This window comes from Labrus mixtus, chromosome 19 (genome assembly GCF_963584025.1).
Source record: "Labrus mixtus chromosome 19, fLabMix1.1, whole genome shotgun sequence".
Lineage (NCBI taxonomy): Eukaryota > Metazoa > Chordata > Actinopteri > Labriformes > Labridae > Labrus > Labrus mixtus.
Window position 1 is genome coordinate 12,538,899 of NC_083630.1, and position 16,640 is coordinate 12,555,538.

A 16,640-nucleotide genomic window follows, 5' to 3' on the forward strand; every position below is an offset into this window, starting at 1 on the left:
CAGGTTTAACTTTGTCAACCTTTTGAAAACATTTTCATTGTCGTAGAATAGTTTGTACGAGCAACTACTTACTACTAAATAAAAAAACAAAAACAAAATGATTACTTAATAGTTATTTTCTTTGAAACAGCCTCCTAAAAAATGAGAACAACTTATTTCACATGTTATAAATGTAGGCCTTTACGTATATGAATACATAGATAATTATGCAGGTAAATGGCAAAAGCTTTCTTCTTATTTATTTTGTCATTTAAAATTTAGGTTGATGCTTCAGAAAAAAGTAACAAATTAGCATAAGGGAAGATTTTGATGTGGTTTATTTTTTCATCGACTAGTGCAACACTAAAAGGTCTAACGTAGAGGCAGATGGACAGCGAGCCTTAGGCAGAAGATTGTTATGAAGATAATGTTTTAAATCAAAAACTTAATTTCTGGAGTGGCTCATTGTGTCATGGTTGATTGTGAGATCTGTACCGGCGGTGACCTTAAATAATTATCGGCGCCGTGGCTTAGTTGGTTAAAGCGCCTGTCTAGTAAACAGGAGATCCTGGGTTCAAATCCCAGCGGTGCCTTTTCAATACTAGTCATTAACAACCCATTGAACTGTGATATGTGTAGGATTAATAAATTGGCTGATAGAAATAGCAGAACGTCGATTAATAGAGAAAAGCTCTTTGTATCTCAATGCCTTTGCAAGTACATACAAAAACATCTAAATATACACAGAAAAAGGAGTAGGAACTTAATTCTTTTTACATTTTTTCTATTTTATCCTAATATCTGGACTCATCTGTATATATGTATTGTATGTATAAGAACAGTTATATTTTCAACATGTATTTTTTAAGTTAATCAACAACTGTTTTTATGTATATAATAATGAAGAAAATCCTCCTTCCTTTATTCCTTTTTTTTCCCACATCGCCGATGTAAATATGTTTCCTTTTGTCAACAAAGCCCTTTTGAATCTATCTATCTATTTTAGGGTTTATTATTTGTTTTTAACTGTTTTCACAGATTTTAACTGTTAAATGTTGCAAAAATGTAATCATTGTTTTTACTTAAAATACTTTAGAGACTGAAGGAGTCTTTAGGAAATAAACCTGCTGTTTAATTTTGAATAGAAGCATTTGCATTTAAACAATATTTTTCCTCCCAACCTACTTAGGGTTCTCTCAAATCTTCTCACATTTAGAATATCTTAAAAGCTTTTATTTTGAAGGTCTTGACAGGCTTCGTTCACAAGCTTCGGTTAACCGATGAACTTTGACTGAATAGAGCGGACAATTACAAGAACATGGATCACTGGGTGGAAAAGTGGAAACTGGAAATATGGGCACTGTTGGAAAAGTGAACTAATAAAATACAGTGGGTGGCGGTAAAGCAACATTTACGGGTGCAAACCTCCAGAAAATACCAAAGAAGAAAAAGAAGAACTTTGCCTGAAAGCTCCTGAGCCTTGTAAAAAAACTTCGTTGTGTTTGGAAATCGTAGAACTACACGGTATGGTTTCTATTTGCACATGTATTTTAGACTACTTCGGTTTTCGTCACGAGAGAGAGAGAGAACAGGGGTTAAAGCTACGGGTGCAATTTCTGCTTACATGATAAAGTAAAAAAAATCTGACTTTAAAATTCCCAGCTGACTCTGAACTGTCTGTCTGCTCCTGTTTTGTCAGCAGATGGCGAATGAAGCCAAGCCATGTCCCTGTGATATCGGTGATCGGATGGAGTATGGGGGACTCGGTCAGGAGGTCCAGATAGAGCACATCAAATCTTATGCAGTTAAACCATCTGCTGCATCTGACAAGGCCATCATTGTCATACACGACATCTTTGGCTGGGAGCTTCCCAACACCAGATACATGGCTGATATGCTTGCTTCTAATGGATACACGTGAGTAGACCAGTGTAGGCTGTTGTAGGGGAGACTGGGGACCAGTGCAACGCACAGTATGTTAATCCACCTCCAGGGGGCTCTCAATGAAAATAATAACAAAAGATAACGTTGAGGCACTCCACCCCCACCCCACAGTGTTGACCGTAGTTTCAATGACCAGGCCAGACAGAACCAAATACTATACGGATGTTAAGGCACCTGACAATGTATCCATTTACATTACGTTTTTAACACAGCGGCACATACAGCAAAAGTACGGCAGTAGCAGTTCCCACTTCCTTATACAGCGGTCCTCTACTTAACATCCGGTGTTTCCAAGGTAACGTTAAACATGTTGTGTCTGTCATTTTGAAGTCAACAAGGGTTTACAGTAAGTATTATGGTTTTGTTAATACAAAGTTTTAGGGCAGTGTGACTATGACCTAATTCATGCTTCGTCGGTGCGCACGGTCCCTGTGAACGTTGGGTCGTTGCATACGGCTCAACACGGCCCGAAGAACGGACTGACCCTTCAGTACAGGGCCCGGAAGTACGTTACACTGTTCAAATTTGTAGTGTAACTAGCCATTCATTGCAACGCGGTCAGCGCTGTTAAAGAACCTTGGAGGTGATTGGCCGCAGCTGGGCCCTCAGACGCTCCGTGCACTATCCTCGCGCTGGCCACCATTGTGCAATATCTCCACGCCGACTTCTAGAAGCATGAATCAGGTTTAACGGAGCATCTCTCTAGGATGTATCATAGTGGAGGAATTGAGACTTTTTTTAATAGCCCCCCCTACATTTCAGACTATGTGGCATGACACTGTAAAGACCTTGTGCTACATGATAACCTGCTGTGTTGTGGTAACAGTATCAAACGGTGACAGTGTGTTTGTTCTGCCATGTTTGTTCTCGCTGAGCAGTACAGTCTGTCCGGACTTCTTTGTTGGCAAGGAGCCATGGACCCCGTCACATGACTGGTCCACACTACAGGAGTGGCTTAAAGAGAGAAGCGCAACAGACATTAAGAAGTAACTATAAAACCTTTTTTTTATTTTAGCAGTTCATGTACCATTATTTTTATATTTTTGGTCATTAATTGGGAGCTTATTATATGACGTGGTGTTTTTAAAAGTGACCATCCTCACTTCTTTCCTGTATGAATTGTTGAAAATATAGATTTGTACATTTCCTTCTTCAGAGAGGTGGATGCAACGTTGAGGTTCCTGAAGGGGCAGTGTGGGGCCAAACACATTGGAGTAGTGGGCTTCTGCTGGGGAGGGAGAGCCACCCATTACCTGTCTCTCAATTATCCAGACATCAAAGCTGGAGTGTCACTCTACGGTCTGCAATACTACTGCTCAGTGATTTAACATGACTTTGCAAACATTAGAGTGGGCTACTCGTATCTAGAAATGAGTACAAATGGAAAGCATGCATAATAGTGAACATACATGGTTCTTTATATGATGGGCTCGTGTGGTACTGTGCAGGGATCATCCGTGACCAAGAGGACAGGTATGGACTGAAGTTTCCTACGCTGTTTATCTTTGGTGGGAATGACTCCTATATCCCGCTGGACCAGGTCTGTATGATCTCTCATGAGTATACTTTACATTTTACATACCAGTACTAATATCCCTAAACTCTTCAGGTCAATGGCCTTGAGGCGAAGCTAAAGGAGAAATGCAAGACTGATTATCATGTGAAGATCTTTCCTGGTCAGACTCATGGCTTTGTCCACCGAAAGAATGAGGAAATGAACCCAGACGACAAACCCAGCATCCTGGAGGCCAGGGCAGACTTACTCAACTGGCTCAATAAGTACATGTAAATGAGAAGGTCAGGTATAAATAATCAGCAACACTATGCTAGAGCCATACATTGTATTTTTATACAATTATCTTTTGCGTTGGCCGAATGAAAAACAGTTAAATAAAAAAGTTAAATATTAAATGTGTCGTTCACAGCATACTAATGGTTGTGATTGGTGGTCATGGTTTAGTATGATGGCTGATATTAAAGCTGTTTAAATCTTTTTTGCAATTTTTGTCAGAGGTCTAAATGTTCTTGAGGCTGTGGATACAGAGGAACTGTGATTTGTATTGATTGTAATAAAATGTGATTTACAGTGAAGAAAAAACTAATCAGCACTTCTGCCAAATAATTATTAATAATGCAGTGGTACCTTAATGGAAGCATGCAATTTAAAATGTAATGTATGTAGAAAATAAAGATGTTTTTTTTATTTATGAAAAATCCAATGTGCATGTGACAATACATAAATAAAGATCCAGTTTTCCAGCTTATTTGGGGCTTGAAATCAAAACAAAAGTCTGAAAGTTTCTACGGACCAACATTTTAATGGAGACTATGATACGTCAACAGCTTGAACATTTTGTATCAAATGATAAATAGCAATATGCAGTGCGGGTTGTAAATGGTGCTCGGGGAAGTGCCTACAACCTCTAGAGCAGCTCAGAAACATTAACATGCTCCATGAGGCCTTCAGTCCTCGCTCTCTCCTGGGCTTCGGATGTCGTCAATCTTTAGGATCATCTTCACTACTTGAGTGGCGAGTAGGATCTGCTGCTTCTTGCCAATCAGAGTCTCGACAACGTGTTGCTGCTTCATGTCTGTGTAGGGAAGATACATTTATTTTTTATTATCCTTCAACTATTTCTTTGACTGTTAACATTTAAGTGCAATGCTGGAATTGTCAGACATGCAGCTTTCTTACCATTGGTGTTGTTGTTAAGACAGTCGACGCCCAAGTAAGGGTTGTTCTCTTTGACCTGTTTGGCTCTGATCTCCGTCATGGTCTGGATTGGGTTCAGCCCGCTGTTCTCAGCCAGAGCCATTGGGATAACCTCCAGAGCATCGGCAAATGACCTCATGGCATACTGCTCCAATGATGGGCACTAAAAAAGGAGAGGGGCAGAAAAACAGACAGATCAGAGCAGCACAAAAATATGAACAGTATTTTTCACTGCAAAGGAAGATGGGAGAAAAGGAGCTTACAAAAAAACAAGTATTAGCAGGTTTGAGGATTCCTTACCCTATCTGCGGCCTGGTTGACGGCAAGAGCACATGAAATCTCTGAAGCTCCTCCTCCATACACCACACGGTTGTCTTTCACCAGATTGCGAATGACACACAGAGCATCATGGAGAGCGCGCTTAGCCTCTTCAATGATCTAAAGCAGTAGATATAGTAAAAGGTAAATACAAAGGCATACAGTGGGTTAACAAATGTATGGGTATCTAGGCAGAATAAAAAAAGTCACAATTGTAATTACCATTTTGTTGCCTCCACGGATGAAAATGGTAACAGCCCTGGTGTTTTTGCACTCCTGGATGACCAACATGTGATCCTTTGTGGTGCCGAAGGAGATCTCCTTCACTATACCAGCTGAGCCAAGCTTCTCTGGAGTCAGCTCGCTGAACCTCGGCACGATGCGCCCTCCTGTGGCAATGGCAATCAACTGCAGAGAAAACAATTTAAATCTTGTATCAACAATCATCACTTGTGTCACAAAATGAGAACACACAATTGATGCAAGAGTTAATGTAGTGCTAAATCAAAAAGCACGTGTCTTACCTCAATCTCAGGCCCTCCAACCCAGCGCACAGCCGGCAACTCGTTCTGCAGCAGGAGATGGTTGGCCTCATCATCAAAGCCCCACTGGCAAATTGCCAAGTTAGCGCCGTTACTTTTGACCTGAAACAGAAGTAAGAGCATATATTTTAAGATCAACAACATGGGAGGAGTCAAGTTTCTAATGCTGGAGATGCTTTATTTCTGACCTGATGGATCATCTCTTCAAACTTCTCCTTCTCATACTTCTGAAGGGCTTTGTAGTCTTCCACAGAGGTCACATCCAACTTATGCTTGGTCTTGGGCTTAGGGGGCTCAAATGGGCAGGTAAGGATAGCGATTTTGACATCTTTCAGAACCTGGATTGTAAAAAGAATATGCTAGCATCAGGATCTCATTGTGACAGTACAAAAACATGGAAGAAAATTTGTATTGTTGCTGCAGAATCATTACTTATGTTACTACATTTCTCGCATGCACTATTTAATTTCATATGAAATCAAAGGTTAAATATTTGTACCTTAGGCATCTGAGGGTGGCTGAACTCCTTGTCAACGATGACTCCCTTGACGAGCTGTGTGTCCTCCAGCTTCCCTCCAACTTTTCCCTCCATCTTGATGAGCTCAAAGTCGACATCCTTCCTCTCCATATCTGCCACGGTGAGGACGGCGTTCACTGCAATCTCAGCCATCTGTCTGTGGCAACGGTTGATGCTGAAAGACAATGTGGGTCATTAATAATATAGCTGGTGCAACAAGCTAAAATCATCTGCCAGGCACACAGACACTTCTCAAGACATTTACGTGATGGGGACAGAGTGGGAGGCAGTCATCCACAAGTTAATCTCTTTCTAAGTCTCGGGAGTTAACATTTCAGGTTTGTAATTTGCTAGACTCACATTTCTCTGATATTCATTTTTTTGTTTTTACATCTGCAGTATTATAGTCCAAATCAGTAAATTGGCATTATACACAAAGTTACCAATTTATCTTGTACACTGCTAACTTATGATATATAGAACTACTATTATAAACTGTAAACTAAATGTAGTTGAGTAATGGAATACAATGCAAATGTATTGACACATTATAACAGCAAAATCTGCACTTGTGTCTGAAATACCCACATTTTGGATCCCAGCGTTGTCATGGCAGTCTCAATGAGAGGTTCTGTGTTGTTGGGGTCACAGGGTAGAATTTCTGCAATTTTGTCCAACTGCTCGATAGCGAAGCGTGCGGCCTGGTCGTAACCGTCAGAGATCCTGATGGGGTGGATCCCACGGTCCAGCAGTTGCTCGGCCTGCTCAAGCAGAGCCCCAGCTAGAACTGAGGAAGAGAATGAGAGTAAGATATTTACACTGGCAATTACTGGAATGTGGCCGAACTGTGTAAGGACATTTTGAGCCATTTGCACATATGCATTCCTGAAAATTGCAGGCAGACCCTGAAAACTTCCCGAGTTTGTTGTTCACACGTCTGTCATAGGAAATGTAGCACGGACAAAGCAACACAGTCTGACGCTGTACTGACAGTTTTTGCTTATACATCAATGCTAGGTGACGTGACAAGAACACACTGTGGAATAGAAACCATAACTAAACAGTTACTTCCATGGGTATCGTTCTGGCCATGGTTGTGAGCCAGTAACAGGATGTAAATGTCATAACCACCTCCCAATTATTAGTGGTTATTTTACTTAATATTTACAGCTGTGTTCTCACATCAGCTCACCCTAAAGTTAGTCCAGTAAAGTCATAGAAACAACAAAGCCTGAGCTAAGGCTACTTGTAGGAAGCTTAATTTGTACGTATTCTGCAGGACTCAAACTGCACAGAAACTACAAGCCATCTGAAAAGATGCAAACTCCACAAGTTTTCAAATGAATGCATCACTGTGTGAAAATCCTGATGAACACTAAAATAGATTTAAAGACACAAAAGAGGACAGAATACTAAATGATAATTTTAAAGTGTGCAGAAAATGCTCAAATTGTACATAAAAAATGATCAGAATGTAGGGAAAGACATTTTGGTGCAACAAACATTTTTCAAATAGACTAATTATCAGCACAGCTTTACATTATACAGGGAAATAAGTATGAGTCAGGTCAGTAAATTGCCAATTAGTCTTTAAGATCAGTATGGAAAAATAATTATGATAAAATCATGATTAGCATTTTTATCAGATTAGTTTTCATATGTGATTTCAAAATGATGCTTATAATTGATTGCCTATCTATGAGAAAGGCATATTTCTCAATGTGCTGAGAAATCAGTCACACCTATCTGGGTTTGTAATTTTTAAAGTTAAAGAGGTTAAACCCCGTGTTGGACCCATCAGAACATTAAGAAGCACAGAAAGCCATGTTGTCAGCCCTTAAAATTTCACATCAGATCCCATGTAGTTCCTTCCATACCAACAACTCCAGTGGTTCCATCACCAATCTCATCATCCTGTGACTTGGACAGCTCCACCATAAGCTTGGCAACCTGGTGGTCCAGGTCCATCATGGAGAGAATAGTGGCTCCATCGTTAGTGACAGTCACCTCTCCATCCCTGTCAACCATCATCTTGTCAAGGCCTGGAAGTTATTTTGGGGGGAAAAGTGGTTCATGAGAAATGATGTGGGAACTTGACTTAAAGAAAGCATTGCTTTAACAATTGATAGTAAGGACATTATATTTATTGAGTACAGTATAATTTAAAAAAATGCAATAATATTTTACGTAAACTCAATATGCTCAATGATTTAACCAAATTGGTTCTTACTCACCATTAGGTCCCAGTGATGTTTTAAGTGTTGACGCCACAGCCTTGGCTGCCATAATATGAGACTGCAATTACATAAAAACATCCACACATTAACAAACAATACAAATAAAATGTTTTCATTCATGTTTTCAACTGTGTTCAAAGAAAATGTCTCCATCACGTTGGACAAATATGCACACATAAAGAATTAGGGAACAGCCCTCTGCAGCAACACCCACCGGCCATACGCCACAAAGCACATGGGCCTCACTGTTAGCATGACTAGCTAATCCTTTGGATAAAGATATCTTGCTTTGATGCGCCAGCAGGTAACATTGTCAGGACACAATATGCTTCGAAAACTTCTCCTTGACACATACAGTGTTGCCTAAACGCAGTCAACGCAATGCAACGAATTGCAAAATCGCAAGTTTGCTAACCAACGTGACACAGCTAAGGCCAGCTAGCTCATTGTACCTTCAACGCGTCAATCCCAGATAACCGTGTCTTCGTGTCCTGGTCTTTAATGATGATGAAAGGTCTCCCATACTCGTCGAACGCGAGAGTCCCCAATGAGGACATGCTGGCTGATGTATTAGGACTTCTAGTGGGTATTTAACGGAGAAATTGATCCGATTTTAAGGTGAAAACTTGGAGTGTGGCCGAGCTGCAAGCCGCACGAGTCTGCCGGCGACTTCTGGAAGACTCCACGGGCGGGGAGGGCGGAACCAAGTAGCGTGAAGTGTTTCTTATTAACCATTTAAAGCAAAAACAAAAACCTTTCATCTTGATTGGAAACATAATTAACTGGGATTTTGAGAAATACTTTGAGAAACACGCGGCTTCCACGCATAGTATTTCAGGTAGGAACTAAAAAACGTCTATGTTTTAACGATATGGTTTCGTCCGATCACGTTCAACCACAGCCTGCGCCCTGGTATCGCGAGAATTCCAGTGATGACAGAATCGAGGAGAAGGACAGGAATTTGTGGCTTTCCACAGCTGTTTTGAAAAGGTAAAAATGACATATCTTCCGAGAACTTCACTCTACTATGTTCTGCTCTTAACGATATATGGGTAGTCATAGTAAGTTTTAAATGGGGTAACTTTAAACTCCCGGGGGGGGTGTTGGCTAAAAGGCGAATCTGCCGTGAGACAGAACAGTGAAAAGGTATCAGATATTCAGCAGAAGACGTCCCTGAGTTAAACACTTATATGACACATGTCCTTTTACATGTAGAGTTTGTTATCACAATATATATAAAACGCTGGTGTCCATGTGCACTTTGAGTAACGCTGGTAAACGTCAAACACTGACGTAACATCCGGGGAGGCTACTATTTATGGTGGTGTTGAAGTTTATGTTTTGAGGGCTGCACAATGGTAGTCTGTTTGCCTGTCAAAATAAACAGGATGTTGGTAAGCTGATATGAAGAAAAAGCTCAACAACAAAAAAAAACAATTGATTGAAATGTATTAATGAAGTGGTTTTTGACCCACTAGGATGCCCTGTGAGGTGAAACCTCGGTTCGTGGTTCTGTACGGGTCTCAGAAAGGACAAGCCCAGTCCATAGCAGAAGGGATTGCTGAGGAGGCAGAGCAGCACGGACTGGTTGCTGAGCTCAGTTGCCTGGACCAAAATGACAAGGTAACTATTGCACATGATAACCACTTCACTTGGATGTAAAATATTGTTGTGTTGCCTGATGATTTTGAAATGTAGACTGTGTTCACATGGATTTGTGGAAACACAGGTTATTGATAAATCATATAATTGGTTCCAGTACAATTTGGAGAAGGAGAGTGCCCCAGTGGTGTTTATTGTGTCCACTACTGGAGACGGGGAACCGCCAGACAATACCCTTCAATTTGTAAAGAGCATCAAGAGGAAGACCCTCCCCGCTGACCACTATAAACACCTTTGCTATGCACTTTTAGGTAACTTCTCAGAGCTCTTTGTCTGAAAATACGGGGAGATTGATTTGCAAAATGAGTTGTGTTTAAATGAGTACAATGTTGATCATTGCAGAATGTTTACTAAACAGTTTCTTGCTCAAGACATCATCACCTGTTTTTGTTTTGTCTGCTGCAGCTTTAGGAGACACAAATTATGCAAATTTCTGTAATTGTGGGAAGACTATTGAGCGCCGTCTACAGGAACTTGGAGCCGAACAATTCTATGCAGCAGGTTATGCAGATGATGGTGTAGGGTAAGTTTAGAAAAAAAAAACTTCCAGCCTTATACCCAACCAATCTCTTTCTGTTCTTTTTGTTTCACTGCTGTCTAAAAGTCCGTGGACTTTGTTCTCTCTAGGCTGGAGGTGGTATTGGACCCCTGGCTTGAAGGGCTCTGGAAAGCAATAAAAGCTGCATTATCAAAAATGGCTTCTGATAGGACTAGTTGCTTGAAAGGGGAAGCAGGGGAATCAACAAAGGAAGATTCATCCATACCAGATGTCCAACTAAGCCTCTTAAGCATCACTGACCAACAGAACTGCAATTCAGCCAATTCATCTTTAGAGACTGTCTCCAAATTTGCATCTGCTGCTTCATCTTCAGCTTCAGCTACACAGACTGCTGTTTCTGATCTGGTTCCAGCTACTCCTTTGGGAAGTGACGGGTTGGCATCCCAGTTTCACGATGCCGCCAGTGTTTCTACATCAAAACAAGAGACTCAAACTGGGGATGCTGGCGTTCTCGGGGTTGCACTGGCAGCCTCACTGACACGCTCACTGCCACCGCTGTCGGAGTCCTCTCTTAATGTTCCCGCTCTGCCTCCTTCCTACCTGGATGTCTCTCTTCAGGAGGCAGACATCATAGAACAGGTAAGGAATGATACGACTTTTAAAACCAGTATTTTTGCCTTATTCCATCCTTCATCTATCAAATCTTTCTTCAGGTTGACGGACCAGCGAACAGAGACAGTCTTCACGAGGTTCCCATATCCAGGGCAGTTCAGCTGACCCGAGGAGATTCAGTCAAAACTGCCCTTCGCTTGGAGCTGGACATCTCTGTAAGCATGACAGAATAATGCTCTAAGCTGAAATTTTTCGGAACCTGCACTATGAACTCAGCTCAATCCAATTTGAGCTATTAATGTTTTTTTTTTATTTCTTGGCCCACCAGTTAATGAGCTATCAGCCTGGGGATTCGTTTGATGTGTTTTGCCCAAACAGGGCCTCTGAGGTGGAGGACATGCTCCACAGATTGGCCCTGTCTGACCAGAGGAACCATCTAGTAAACATATCTCTGCGTAAAGACACTAAGAAAAAAGGCAAATATGTCCCAAATGTACTTTTAAACAGGAACATTGTAACAAAACATAAAACATTTTTTTTAATTTTTTTCAACGTCCTTCCAAATGTGCTTTTCTCTGTGTTTATAGGTGCTCTGGTGCCACCCTACATCCCCCAGAACATTTCTCTGCTGTACCTGCTCACATGGTGTCTAGAGATCAGGAGTGTTCCTAAGAAGGTACTGTTTGTCCACACACTGTTTTACAGCTAGGCTGCTTTTCAGTGTAGCATATTACCAGTTGCTGTGGAATGTTTTTGGTAGTTAGAGCATGAAGATGGCTACTCATATAGTCTGTGTGTGTGTGTGTGTGTGTGTGTGTGTGTGTGTGTGTGTGTGTGTGTGTGTGTGTGTGTGTGTGTGTGTGTGTGTGTGTGTGTGTGTGTGTGTGTGTGTGTGTGTGTGTGTGTGTGTGTGTGTGTGTGTGTGTGTGTGTGTGTGTGTGTGTGTGTGTGTGTGTGGACGTTCTCACATCATTATTGTAAACGCTCCTTTTACGGTACTTCACTTGTCTGCTGTATTTTTGCTCCGTTATTAAATTTCTGCACTAAAAAGATCGTTTCAGGATGAAAAGTTGCCTTGAGACTTACAAGGCAGTAAGAGTTTTATTTTACAACACCTGTCTGTGTAATACAAGCAGTTAATCTGTTCTACTAAAGCATTTACAGCCTCTATAATCTTTATACGCCATCATTTTTAGAATAGTGAAAGAAAATCACCCCAGACTCTTAGGACGTACAATTCCTAGTAATTTACATAACGGCATTGAATACAAAGAGATATATTTGGCATGCCCCATCTTTTCTACTGAGACAAATGTGAATGTTTTTACTGAAGCTAACCGCAGACTTAGCCCAACACAGACACTAGTGCTGAAGTCTTGTCTGTACAGGAAGGATTGGAGAGTGGGTATAATAATTCTTCCACAGCAAACTACAAGTATACACCACTAATCTCTCCTTTCAGACACTCGTAAAGTATAATGAATTACTGGAATTATACAGGACACTTAGGCATGACAGATATTCAGAAGATGTGATTGCTACATCAGAGAGATTAATTGATGCATACTGAAGTGAAATTAATCTAAAAGTAGTTCAGGAGATGCATTTCAATATTCCTTCTTCATGATGCTTTTAATCCTGTTAAGTTACATCAAAGCCAACAATCACATTAACAGTAATGAATGCAATGCCAGTTAAACAGCAGACGTTTCTGCATCTTAATCTTAATAACTGATTGCATTAATTGATTTAGATGCATTTGTAAAAGGATTACATGACTCTGTTTGCCTCTGCTAATATCTCTGGATCTTTAGAAGCTTTTAAAAAAAAATTTCATGGGGGCAGCAAGTGAACTCTGCATAATAAAACTGCCTTTTCTATCACTGGACTTGTGTCAAAACCTACAACTACCTTACCCTAGAAGTCATATATATGTTACATGTCCAGTCAAGTTGATTAAGTTTAGATCAAGTATCAGAACATACAACAACGTCTTCCAAGTAGACTGCACAACCCTCCCAATTCCCCCAAATATTTGGTCATGAGCTTCTGAAATGTTCACCACAGTCTGGTCAACACAGTCTCACATGCTGGGAAGAGGAAAAGAGTCTAACTCACAAAAGTTACGACAAAACGCGGGTGTGCTGCTTGACTCTGGATGCAAAGGCAAAGGAAGCCCAACTAGATGAAGAAGGGTCGGATTGTGTCTAACATATATTTCACTTAGGCATCAAGATACTTAGGTTTCTCAGGGTTAACCCGTTACAAGCTCCCACATTGGCATGATCCATCTCACAAGTCATGACAAATAGCAACTGAAAACATAGCTCAACTAAATGGTGCAAACGTTTTAGGCTTCAACAGTAATCATTTACAAAATAATTAGGTGTGTTTGTCGGTTAATTGGAGTGTCAGCTTATGGGGGAGTTTATGATGTGTGGTGCAGGTTGTGTGGTTTGGAGTTTGGACATTAACTGCAGAACTAAACAGTTAAACAAAGACGGGGTGCTAATAGGAGCGACAAGAGGGAGGGGCGTGGGTTGACTGCTGGGTCTTGAATGTACCTGGGAGACTATCCAGGTCTTTCCAGGTGCTGCATGATACCTGCCCATCAGTGACCAACAGGAAGACACACACAGACAGAAGGGAAAGACACAAGAGCAGACCTGTGCAAACCCTGTGTGAATGTCTCTTCTCTTTACAGTCAAGAAATTAAATCTAAGGAACAAAAACTGGGGGGGGGGAATCTCTTCTGATATGCAAAATAGCTTAAATTGATTTAACATCTGATTTCTGTCTCCCATCAGGCATTTCTCCGTGCACTGGTGGAGCATACAGGGGACAGTGTGCAGAAGAGGAGACTGCAGGAGCTCTGCAGTAAACAAGGCGCCGCAGATTACAACCTGTTTGTGAGGGACCCCAGCCTCAGCATTTTGGAGCTTTTTGCCGCCTTCCCATCATGCTCGCCTCCTCTCAGCCTCCTTATAGGTCAGAGTGCATAGTGTTATTATTACACCTACTCACTCAGTGAGTCCATCAGCCAAAAAAACCACACCATACTTAAAAGCTATCCCTGTTGGATGTATTACGTAACAGGCGGCATGAATAACAGTACTCCTTTTCTACGTGGTTTTATCTTCAGGTCATTTAGCTAAAAGATAGATTTTATGCATTACTTTTATCCGCCTACTAATGAAAATACAAACCTCTATTCTTGAATATTTTGAATATGTTTTGCAGGTTTATTTTCTTCATTATTATAATTTATGCACATTTAATTAATTGCAGGCTTTTAATGTTGCCTCAGGCAGATAGTAATTCTTAGTGATTGGCATGAGATTGGGAGTTAGACTGCACCTGTTCAATTATCAGTAGAATAAATGACTTCAGATCTATTCATTTAACTTTTTAAAGACCCCCAGGTCATGCCAAGTGTGTCTTTTGTATTTGTTATGCAGGAAGGTGCGTCTGTCTGAATCGTTTTCCTCCTGTAGGGGTCACTGTAGCCCCAGTAAAGGAAGCTTTGTGAGCCGAGTCTTGAGGCTGATTCAGGCAGAGCATTTAATTATACTGAATGGTCAGACAGTGTGCATCAGAGGGCTCCCGAAAGGATCAACACTTATTTCCCTGTCTCAAACATAAGAGCATGTTCCTCCAATTTGTTATTTTTATGTTTCTGAGAATGTAAAGCCAGTAATGTAGCTTCAAGTCAAGAGAATGTGTCTGTTAATTCATTATTTCTCTTCCTGCTTATAATATTGATTTTTTTTTTTTTGCTGCTGTCGGCCATCTCTGCCATCCCGCCTTTTGACCCCTTGAGCCAACTGACTGCAGAAAACTAACATTTTCCTCTCTGCTCATTAAGATAGTTGGCTGGCCATTCAGTATGGCTCTGATAAGCTTTGACTGAAACTTAACAGACAGTGAAATTAGTTGGCTACAGCTTAACATGCAAGTTGAGTTGTCCTCTAAAACAGCTGCGTCACATCTCTCGGCCTACCCTAGTGTCAGTTATTTTTGGTCCACTTGCCAACCACAGCACCTTTTTTTTTTTTGTTTTTTTTTTGCGGTGAACTGATGCAGAAATTGGAAATTGCGGCGATCGTGCCCTCGTGAATAATGTGCCACTGGAGGCCCTGCAGGGCAACAGCTGCTATTCCAGAGACGGGGGAGGCGTTCACTGGTGGTCCACCAAGCTTTGCAAGGACACAAGCACTCGGGGTCGGTTAGGACCGTAGGTTAACGGTCAACTCTGACTCAGAGTGTAAAAGTACACTGCTGCAGTTTTGCACCTTTCTTGGTTCATTAACCCGACCTAAGGGAGGGGAAGGTGTTTGCTGATCAGAGTTTATGCTGTTGTACACTAAATATAAATAATGAGGAGAGATGTGTATAAGCCCAGGTGTCTTTGACCAAGTGCATGCTGGCTACAAAAGTTAATGCTGGGCATAAATTGAGAAAGATTCCTTCTTCTCAGAGTCAGCTCTCTTTGTTATATGGCCCATTGTTTCAGATGAAAACTTTGGGGTCACGGCCCCCGGGAGCTGAATGCTGTCCATGAGCATCTTTTTCAATTTACATTACCGCAGGGCTCCAATGAAACTGTACCAGGGTGCAGTTTTCTTCTACTTTTTTTTTCTCGTCTCAAGCACAATCGCAATGTGTGAGAGAAAGTAAAGCGAGTGACGCCAGCGCGGTGAAACGTCTGTGTCCCTGTGCTCACACTTCTGAGAAGTTTGAAATTTGAAATGAGATGGTCCTGGTCACAGAGAATGAACTGTGAAGCACATATGATTCCAGCTGTAGCGGCTGAAGATATGATGTGGAAAACTTTTTTAGCGGTTTCAGAGAGCCCTGAGTTTTAAAAAAAAATCTAAAAATCAGCTATTTGTAGGTTTATGTAAAAAAGAAAAACAAATCTTTGTCGGGGAACTCTTCTTAATGCACACTACCCTTGTTATTCTCCCTTAATACCATCTGCACCAAAGAATCTACCCATGTAGCTTTAAAAGTAAAACTTTTATGTTCAACCACATTGCTATCTCATTTTGTTCCACTAAAACGGTACCTATGCATATAAATTGCAGAAAGACAGACTGCTGAGATGGAATAGATGATATTGTTGTGCAGTTTGATCGATGATACCCCCTGAAAATGCTCATTTTCTGAAAAACATATCAGGGACCCTGAGACTGTATCTTTTGGAACAGAGACCTTCTTTTTGCAATACATATTTTTAAAAAAAGAAGCTTTGCACTCAGAGATTTTAAAAGTGATATATCCTTTGTATCTAGCAGCACTATCATCATGGTGCAGTGATGTGAGATGATGGATTGATCGTCCTCTGTTTCGGACATGTGCTGTCACTCTGAGACAGAAAGGTAGCAGCTCAAGCTCCGTGCAGCAAGCAGCAGAGGATTGTGCTAACGTACATGATACACCCTCTGATGGAGCAGTATGTATTTCCACTCACGGAAGTATTCCTAGGACCCCCCCCCCCCCCAAGGGTTACATACCGGAATTTTTGAAACGCATGAATATTTTTTCACATCCATTGCAGCTTGTTCCTAATTATTTCTGAAGACGTATTTACAAATGACTTTCAGTGAGTTGCATC

At 41.0% G+C, this 16,640-nt stretch overlaps 3 protein-coding genes and 1 non-coding gene across 4 annotated transcripts in view; 3 read left to right on the forward strand and 1 right to left on the reverse strand.

The window, feature by feature from the left end:
• Positions 1-498: 498 nt before the first annotated feature.
• trnat-agu (transfer RNA threonine (anticodon AGU)) lies at positions 499-572 on the forward strand. Its single transcript has one exon. It is a non-coding gene; the product is annotated as a tRNA-Thr (tRNA).
• A 684-nt stretch (positions 573-1,256) lies between these two features.
• Positions 1,257-3,807, forward strand: cmbl (carboxymethylenebutenolidase homolog (Pseudomonas)). The gene is made up of 6 exons (XM_061064794.1): positions 1,257-1,503; positions 1,682-1,896; positions 2,802-2,909; positions 3,080-3,222; positions 3,372-3,463; positions 3,533-3,807. The coding sequence occupies exons 2-6, from the start codon at positions 1,682-1,684 to the stop codon at positions 3,710-3,712; spliced, it is 738 nt and encodes a 245-aa protein (XP_060920777.1). The 5' UTR covers positions 1,257-1,503; the 3' UTR covers positions 3,713-3,807.
• Positions 3,808-4,215: 408 nt separating this feature from the next.
• cct5 (chaperonin containing TCP1, subunit 5 (epsilon)) lies at positions 4,216-8,925 on the reverse strand. The gene is made up of 11 exons (XM_061064793.1): positions 8,703-8,925; positions 8,248-8,308; positions 7,891-8,055; positions 6,602-6,800; positions 5,996-6,188; positions 5,685-5,834; positions 5,479-5,598; positions 5,177-5,362; positions 4,937-5,074; positions 4,619-4,799; positions 4,216-4,514 (listed from the first exon to the last, which is right to left on the reverse strand). Exons 1-11 carry the CDS (start codon positions 8,805-8,807, stop codon positions 4,387-4,389), a joined length of 1,626 nt encoding a protein of 541 aa, XP_060920776.1. The 5' UTR covers positions 8,808-8,925; the 3' UTR covers positions 4,216-4,386.
• A 265-nt stretch (positions 8,926-9,190) lies between these two features.
• mtrr (5-methyltetrahydrofolate-homocysteine methyltransferase reductase) overlaps positions 9,191-16,640 on the forward strand; it is a 30,359-nt gene continuing 22,909 nt past the window's right edge. Inside the window, exons 1-9 of the mRNA XM_061064792.1 lie at positions 9,191-9,240; positions 9,729-9,873; positions 10,010-10,163; positions 10,318-10,435; positions 10,540-11,050; positions 11,125-11,238; positions 11,352-11,499; positions 11,611-11,699; positions 13,831-14,011. Of these exons, the coding sequence (XP_060920775.1) occupies positions 9,730-9,873; positions 10,010-10,163; positions 10,318-10,435; positions 10,540-11,050; positions 11,125-11,238; positions 11,352-11,499; positions 11,611-11,699; positions 13,831-14,011 (1,459 nt within the window). The 5' untranslated portion in view covers positions 9,191-9,240; position 9,729. The remainder of the gene's footprint in view (positions 9,241-9,728; positions 9,874-10,009; positions 10,164-10,317; positions 10,436-10,539; positions 11,051-11,124; positions 11,239-11,351; positions 11,500-11,610; positions 11,700-13,830; positions 14,012-16,640) is intronic.

What these genes read in the sequence shown, in the direction of transcription:
- cmbl (XM_061064794.1), top strand. Translation starts at nt 1,682, where the DNA reads ATGGCGAATGAAGCCAAGCCATGTCCCTGTGATATCGGTGATCGGATG. An exon ending in CTTGCTTCTAATGGATACAC is followed by an intron (nt 1,897 to 2,801) that starts GTGAGTAGACCA and finishes CTCGCTGAGCAG; the next exon opens with TACAGTCTGTCCGGACTTCT. An exon ending in AGCGCAACAGACATTAAGAA is followed by an intron (nt 2,910 to 3,079) that starts GTAACTATAAAA and finishes TTCCTTCTTCAG; the next exon opens with AGAGGTGGATGCAACGTTGA.
- cct5 (XM_061064793.1), bottom strand. Translation starts at nt 8,807, where the DNA reads ATGTCCTCATTGGGGACTCTCGCGTTCGACGAGTATGGGAGACCTTTC. An exon ending in CTGGGATTGACGCGTTGAAG is followed by an intron (nt 8,309 to 8,702) that starts GTACAATGAGCT and finishes ATGTAATTGCAG; the next exon opens with TCTCATATTATGGCAGCCAA. An exon ending in TTGAAGAGATGATCCATCAG is followed by an intron (nt 5,599 to 5,684) that starts GTCAGAAATAAA and finishes CTTCTGTTTCAG; the next exon opens with GTCAAAAGTAACGGCGCTAA.